The sequence below is a fragment of the Lethenteron reissneri genome, chromosome 23, assembly GCF_015708825.2.
Source record: "Lethenteron reissneri isolate LAM-NWPU_2019-01 chromosome 23, ASM1570882v1, whole genome shotgun sequence".
Classification (NCBI taxonomy): domain Eukaryota; kingdom Metazoa; phylum Chordata; class Hyperoartia; order Petromyzontiformes; family Petromyzontidae; genus Lethenteron; species Lethenteron reissneri.
Genome location: NC_083801.1, coordinates 9,209,065 through 9,217,431, shown reverse-complemented (window position 1 = coordinate 9,217,431; position 8,367 = coordinate 9,209,065). Strand labels below are relative to the sequence as shown.

The following is an 8,367-nucleotide window of genomic DNA, read 5'->3' as shown; positions in this document are numbered from 1 at the left end:
TTGAGGTGTGGTAATGGTTATTTCAGGAGGACCATTAACTTTTACGCCTTTTGGCGTCCTCTGGTCTAACACCATTTGCGACGAGGTTCAACAGAAAGCTGTCTCTGGTGTGGACCAATCAGTTTCAAAGACAATGCATATAAGTGTTTTTTTTTTGCATTTTGACCACAAGTATTGTGGTTAATGCAGACATGATTCCTTGTGAAAGGTTTCAGTTTGGTGTTTTAACAACTTAACGCCTGCTTTGTTGCCAGATAAAAGGGGAAACCCTATTCTCAACACCCATTCTTAGGATATTTTATGGAAAATTAAGATGTTAACAGGATTTCATGCTAGATTTGAAGCTTTCGTGACTGCAAGGATTCATATTCTTAGGTTTTTTCGGTAAAGTCACGTAGGTAAAACATCAAAATTAATGAAAATAAATAAAAATAAAAATCACGACGTTTCGAAACGTCGTGATTTTTATTTTATTTTCATTAATTTTGATGTTTTACCTACGTGACTTTACCGAAAAAACCTAAGAATAGGATTTCATGCATTATACTGGTCTCATCATTTCCTCATGTACTGTGATGCTCTCAATAACGTGCTCAAAAGCAGGATTTTTCTCCTTTGATACGTCATGCTAATTGGTGTATTCATATGTGTGTAAATCTATTGTGGCAGCAATGTTATACTGCTAAAGCAGACCGAGTTCAGATCCTGGTGACTTAGATAAAATTTGAATCAAGGAAAATAAACAAATGGCAAGCTGTGCATGAAACTGTCCTGGACTTCACGGTTTCCAGTATTAAATGAATGCACGGTGGAATATAAGAGCATCAGTAATGGGAAGATATAGGCAGCAATGCTAGTGCTGACCATATCACCTCATCCTGTGCAGTGCTGGCCTTGATAGGTCACCAACAGAATTTGAACTCGGGTCTTTATAAGGCTAAAACTGTATTTGTCTGTTATGTGTGCCTGTGCAGTTTCTACGGACAATGCAAGCATTTCTTTATGGCCAAGCCAAGGACGGTGAGACAGGTGGACCACCGGTGTTCCCATCAGTCTGGCAGCCCCGACGCCCACCCCTCACCTTCCCCCCGCAGTCTTATATGGTGAGCACCAGACACTCAGGGCAAGCCGTGGGTCTATTTTATGGGACCAAGGTTTCCATTGAGAAAGGGAAGCGGCAAGGAATGATTGGTTTTGAATGAGTCACCGGTGGCTAACAATATATATAACGGCGCAGCTCTGCAATTACTTGCTCACACCACTGGTGTTGAAAGGACTCCACTAGAGGGAGCTATGGAAAACCTGTCCGGGGGGTACTTAGCCTACTCTTCCACACTAGCCAGATGTCTTGGAAGAGGTCAGAGTACCCACTTTATCCCGCTACACACGACCTGCCGATCAACTGTGTACCCATTTATTCTGATGGATGGACAGAGGCAGTGGGGATTGTTTCAACTGCCGTGCAAGGAAATTGAACCGTGATCTCTGGATTGCAAGCCCGATGCGCTAACCATTAAACCAGCATCCTCAATGTCTCCGCACCTCCGATTAGCACGGTTGGTGACGTACGGTGCGAAAGAAGTTCAACATACATACTATTGCTGTTCTACCTGTGATAATTTAATTTAACGCCATTTTCAATTGTTTTGTTTTTCAGATGAAAAACTACTTCAAACCGAAACAAATGTCCAAGATGAACGATCTTGTTTAAAGCATTCTGTTATCTTTATGAATATCTGTGTGTGTGCATGTTTATTGTTTAATTTGTTGAAATAAAACAGGCATTTCCCATTGCCCGCGTTTTTTCCATGAAAAATAACAGTGAAAAATGTCTTTATTTCAAAAATATTTATATTCTGTTCAAACATTTATAAAAAACAATTATACATCTTCTTCCTCTAGTTTAGACATTGGGTAAATTTTGCACATAAAGAGAATGCAGCACATACCAACCGATACACACCCAAGGCAGTTCTCACCCATATGTGTGCAAACAGTATCTGTAAGAATTTTTTTTTTTTAATCATTGAAGACCACATTATTAACCGTGTAAATATAACATCAACCATATAGTGTCCCTCGAGATCTATATATCCACTGCACATTATGTGCATGACACACAGATTACGCCAGGAAATGAAAAGCAATCAACATCAAGATAGTGCAAAGTGACTGTATAATACAAATAGAACACATCACCCCTATGCCATGCAGGTAACTCTTGTACTTCTGAAAGAGCTTTCTGGCAATGCTCAAGGTGTCTCCCACGGGTGCTGTGGGGTATTTCTTCCCATTGGACACAAAGGCGCTCTCCAGTAGGAAAGCCTGCGCATTAAACTCATCCTGGTGGAAGGGCAGTCCACTGCTGATGCTCTCCACGAGCATGTCGACAAAGCGCTTCCAGCGTGGGGCATAGTAGTCCTGCACCAGTCCCGCCCATTGCTTGTTGCCATAGTCAAGGATGTTGCCTTTGGGTCCCCACAGCGTGATCTGATTGCGGGCGTTGAAGTCGTACATGGCGGCCTCTGAGGGCGACGTGGCCATGGCAGCTGCATCGCGCAGCCAGCGACCCAGCAGGAAGTGACCGTCGCTCGCCAGGAGGGCATCCAGGTCAGGGAAGAGATCCTCGACAATGACGCCACTCGCCTCAAGCAGCTCGCGGAGAGAACGTGCGGCAAACGCAGAGCGCACCCTCTCGTAAAAGTGAGACACCAGCAGCTGCATCGCTTGCCGACTCACGTCCGTCAAGTCGTATAGAAAGGTCTGACTCGAGTCGAACTGCTCAGAGGCATTCAGCAGCAGCTTCCACGCCAGGGTAAGGTCGCTGGCATTGTACCACGTCGCCGTGCTGAGTTTGAGTGACGGTCGCCACACGAGCGGGCTCCGGTTGTGGTCCACAACATCGGTGGTGCAGTTATAAACACTCCGGAAGAGCAGCCTCCACGCCGCGACGGCGTTCGCGTTTGCCACTCCGTACCTGCGTGTGCCGTAGTCGCCAGCCCAAGTCGCGAGGTCCACCGGCTCATCGCTCCACCCCTTCTCATTCATCAACTCGTACACCACGTCGTTCTGCTCGATGCCCTCAGGAGCGAGTCCGGTGCCCACCATCGTGGAGCCCTCGAAAGCGCGTGCGGCCGCCGGTCCCGTGTTCACGCTCTCCACTTTGCCAAATAGACCGTGGTTCCCCCCGAAGTTGTGTAGCATGCACCAGATGAACGGCTGGCCATAGAAGGATTCTGTCATTTTGTAGACAGGGAAAGTTTCCGCGAAAAGGTCGAGTACCAACATACTGCCTTGAGGGACGCCCTTAAGCAGAGCCTGGACTTGGGGTGGCTGCCAGAAGTCTTGGTTGTGGTAGAACAGCCAGCCTTGCATCAGCCACACTGCTTTTCTGTCCACTAATTTGGGCGAAAAAAGAAATACAAATTAACCTTATGGCGGGATCCCGGGGTCCCGTAAGCCCCCGGCTCTCACGTAAACTGCGTTGCGACGTAATTGTATGTCTGTTGAAGGTGAACGATACGGCAATCTGTTCCTCTCGACGAGCTCTACACGATGCGCTATTCAAAGTTGTGTTTCTTGTGCGCATTCGTCTTCGCTGCGCTTGGACGACATGACAACAGACTGATCCGCGCCAGGTGGGTCACGGCGTTTATGTGCGCGGTGGGACGGAGTCGCCAAAAATAAATAAATTAATTACGATTTTGCCATAAGGTTCCAATGATAAATAAAAATGCTGTACACTTGTAGCAATGAAATTTGTTTAGGAGCTTAATATTTAACGAGAAAAGTGACACAATTTACTGACATTCGGGTTTAAATATTTATGCGGTAATATAATCTGGTGGAATGGTAGTGGCAGACTACATGACTGGCTCGCGGAAGATTGAATATGTTAATCCCAGTCAGGAGTTGACCCACCACCACAGTCCTCCGAGGTTTATAAAACGAGTACAGTGCCACCTTGTGGGAAGTGAACGATGGTTGCGCTTTGGAGAGAAAGGAACCTAAACTAAAACAATTTTTTTTATTTTACCAGGTAAAGTCCATTAAGCTGTATAGCTCGTTTTTTAGAGGCGACCTGGCCACAAATGATAGCTCAACGAAGTGGCTTATCATGTGGAACTTTATAGCAGCCAAATAATCTAAATGCATGTTTATTCTGAATGTGGAGGGAAAAACCAGGAGGGCTCTGAGAAAAATCCACGAGACCAATGGGAGGACATGCAAAGTCCAAATAGACAGGCATCAGGGTCGGGATCGAACCCACGGCCTCCTGCATACCAGGGGAGGAGGATGCCATCTAGCCACCGCTGTGCCCAACTGATTTAGAGCCACCAATTATAACATTAAATGACACCAGGGTTACTGCTCGTTTGAGCAGAGGCTTTGTGACGTTGTGCTTAGAATAAGTGTATGTATATTCTTGGTTCTTTCGGTAAAGTCACATAGAAGGGAAATAATAAAATAATGACGTTAGGAAAAACCGCCACTTTTTTCAAATTTTCTTGCTGTGGATTTCACACCTGATGATGATTGCTTGTGTTGCAGTCAAAACGTCGTGATCATTTTTATTTTTTTATATATTTTTTATTTTATTATTTCCCTTCTACTTGACTTTACCGAAAGAACCAAAAATATGAATCCCTGCAGTCACGAAAACTTTAAATAAAAAAAATAAGTGTATGCTTACGAGTTTAAAACAATAAGGTGGGTAAAGCATCAGGTGCGAACCGCTCACTCCTACCGGCTGTCATGGACTTGTAAATGGAGGCGCTCAGGCTGCCAAGGTAGCTGGGCTCCGAGGAGGAGGGTGTGTTTTCGTTGAAGGTATCGGCACTGTACACATGGTCTGTGCCCAGCGTCGCGATGATCCTGGAAAGGAACGCACTGCTGATGGTGCGGAACAGTGGATCCTCTGGGCTCAGCAGGAACGTGCAGGAGCAGTTGCAGTCAAAGTGGCCCCACGTGCCCAGACGCGTCACGTTGGCCTTTGGAAACACCCTGCAAGAAAAATAACACATGGCATCATGCATGACTGGCCTCCTCCCACACAGTGATCGTCCTTAAAAGTTGTTCATTACAATGCAAATTGCTGCTCCACAGCCGTTAATAGCAATACATGTAAAACCTCCACAGACCTAGCTGAAACATTCAGAATTTTCAGTTTATTCCTCGAGTTGTCATGATTGCAAAAAGCAGTCATATGATAGTGTAAAAAATAACATTTTAAAGTCAGAAAATAACCATCACAAAAGTCGAAAGGACCACATTATCCAGAAAATCATTTTGTTTCACAACACATCTCTACATCCTCATGAGGCACAGCCCAAGTCTTGTGACCCGGCGTGTTGGCTCACCGAGTGATGGCCTCAGGAACATGGCCAGCAAACGCGGGGAGGACGGGCATCATCCCAAACGAGCGCATCCGTTTCACAATCTTGATCTGCAAAACAACCGCATCACAACAGCCTCACTAAAAATCACAAGAGTACGCGTAACGTGATTCGATAATGTTCAAAGCGTGGGCAACCGAACAGTGTGTTGGTTTGAGTCTGGGAAGGAAGTATTGCAGCTTCGTCTGTGTGCCTCTGTTACATAAACATGCATGGGGAAACATCCAGAGGCAACAACCTGAAGGGCGAGCTGTCCTTGGTGCCAGCTCTGCGGCAGTGGTCCTGCCCAGCTGTGCAAGTTGCCCATGCGCTGCCAGGCCAGAAAGGCAGGGCCCACCATGAACGCATCGAACTCTGCCTGCGTCAGCCCCAGCGCCAGGTAGACCTGGAGTCACACGCGAGGGAACAGCGATAGTATTAGCGTGAAAGAGCATCAATGCCAAGGCACAAAAACAAGGGCATGTGAAAATGCACTCAAACAATGGAAGGTTCTGCACTTTTAAAATGGTGTAACAAAGGTCAGCTACTGTGCAAATACGTAATCGCAGATACAATTTACTAATCTGCACAAAGGTTATGTATTTACAGTACATACAGTAGATACATTGTCACATGAATTAATGATTTCTCAATCCAACTGAATGTGCAGTTCGAAGGTCTTTATTCTCAGAGCAGTATTCCACACTGGCAAGCAGAACCTTCTGCCAAATGGCCTCCTGTCCTGTGAGGGCGAGTGGGAGGTTGATGCCATTCAGGGCCATCCAGTCGATCTCCTGCTGCCAGCGCTTCCAGCTCCACCACACAGCCGAGTAGCTTGGCGTACACACGTTTTGGTAATAGCGGAACCTGAAAGTGCACAAGCCCCGGGTTAGGGGTCAGGTTTATTTACATCAGGGTTCAGCCAATGTCCTGTTGCTATGGCTGCAAAAACGACATTTGGAGGACCAGGGAAAATGTCAGATGAGGTGCCCTGTGGCTCTTTCTGAGGTCCATGATGTCTTTTCTGATGCCACCTTAGATCCGAGGACTGGGGCAAACAGATCCACCTGCCCCCGAACTCGATCGGGTCATGTCAGCATCAGGCTAAATGCAGGACTATGCTCTCTTGGTGTTTTAATCGGGGTTAATGTCAGTAGGATGTGGCATTGTTTCTCCATCACCACATAACCGTGCAGGCTGGTGGGCGAGGTTTAAAGGATTAGATGTTCACTTGAGTGTTGGGGTTAGAGGCAGGGCAATATTCTGTTAACATTGTTCCTTTGAATAGGGATAGATTTAGGACTGGCCAAACACGCCTCTTCCCGTGAACACATCATAATTAGCGTAGTTGTGGAGAATATAACAAAATAAATAATCACATCTTCACGTGTCTGTCCCTCCACGTAAAATAAAGTCATTGTTTACACTTCCCATCAACCACAATGGCTTCTGAGAGTACACAATGTAAGCAACATTGTGGTTCAACACAAGCAAACCTTTTTTTAATCAATACTTTAGGACAATTATATGAATATATATTTAGTTTCTTCACGTTAATGTCAGTGTAATCATTAGATGCAGGTCCATGTCTTATATTGTCCTCTAAGCGGGTGTTTCAGGAGCAGTGTGCCAGGGTGAAATTTTCTCGATTTTGCACTCCTATTTGGATATTGTTTGATGCTGTAACTTGCCGACCCGAACACACGAGATATCTGTGAAAAACAGCTGCATAGCTCATCGGATTCCTCCAGGATAAATACACATTTTTAATCTAAAGGGGTAGGTCAGTGTCAGGGCCCTGAGGTGTGTCGGGATGAAGGGCAGGGCCAGTGTCAGAGTGAAGGGCAGGGTCAGTGTCTGGGTGAAGGGCAGGGTCAGGGTCAGAGCGAACGGCAGGGTCAGTGTCAAGAGGGAAGGGCAGTGTCAGAGTGAAGGGCAGGGCAGTGTCAGGGTGAAGGGCAGGGTAAGTGTGAAGGGCAGGGTAAGTGTGAAGGGCAGGGTCAGTGTGAAGGGCCAGGGTCAGAGTGAAGGGCAGGGTCAGAGTGAAGGGCAGGGTCAGAGTGAAGGGCAGCGTCAGAGTGAAGGGCAGGGTCAGAATCAGAGTGAAGGGCAGGGTCAGAGTGAAGGGCAGGGCCAGTGTCAGAGTGAAGGGCAGGGTCAGAGTGAAGGGCAGGGTCAGTGTCAGAGTGAAGGGCAGGGTCAGAGTGAAGGGCAGGGTCAGTGTCAGAGTGAAGGGCAGGGTCAGAGCGAAGGGCAGGATCAGAGTGAAGGGCAGTGTCAGAGTGAAGGGCAGGGGCAGTGTCAGAGTGAAGGGCAGGGCAGTGTCAGAGTGAAGGGCCAGGGTCACTGCCAGTCAGTCAGTGGCGGTGCTGTCCCCTCCCTCCTCCTCCCCCCGCTCGCCTGTTGGGGCTCTCGACGCGCACGAGGCCCGGCACCCGAGGCAGGGGCCTCTGCAGGCGAAGCTGCGCCCCGGACCACGACACGTGACAGCCGCAGTGGCGCTTCAGGAAGAAGTAGAAGCCCGAGGCGGCCGCCACGCCGCTGCTGCCCCGCACCTCGAGGCGGCCGTCGGCGCCGCTGTGCAGCTCGAAGGCACCGCCGGGTGCCGCGCGGGCCACGGCCGGGTCCACGGACACCGAGAATTCGCCCGACCGGCCCGGCAGCAGCCGCTCGATCAGCAGCTGCACGGCCCTAGACTGTGTGCGCGGCTCGGTGGGGGAGGACAGCCCGAACACCCCGGACCCCGAGCCCGACTGGCCCCCCGGAGAGCCGAACACGACCCCGAGCCGGCAGAGGAAGAGGAGAGGCCAAGCGAGCCCCGATAGGGCCACGCGGGACCGGGTGCCAGGGGGCCCGCCTCGGTCCGGCGGGGATCTCGAGCGGAGGCATGGGGACATCGCAGGGAGATGGGTGATGGAAGCCAAGATCATCCACCACCACCACTACCGTTGTCCCTCTGCTTCTCTCTCCTTCCGCGCACCCACCGTGTTCA

General features: G+C 48.7%; 1 protein-coding gene across 1 annotated transcript; it reads right to left on the bottom strand.

Moving 5' to 3' along the window:
- Positions 1–1,808: 1,808 nt before the first annotated feature.
- Positions 1,809–8,367, bottom strand: NAGLU (N-acetyl-alpha-glucosaminidase). The gene is made up of 6 exons (XM_061557062.1): positions 7,776–8,367; positions 6,095–6,242; positions 5,635–5,781; positions 5,361–5,446; positions 4,748–5,004; positions 1,809–3,398 (listed from the first exon to the last, which is right to left on the bottom strand). Exons 1-6 carry the CDS (start codon positions 8,303–8,305, stop codon positions 2,125–2,127), a joined length of 2,442 nt encoding a protein of 813 aa, XP_061413046.1. The 5' UTR covers positions 8,306–8,367; the 3' UTR covers positions 1,809–2,124.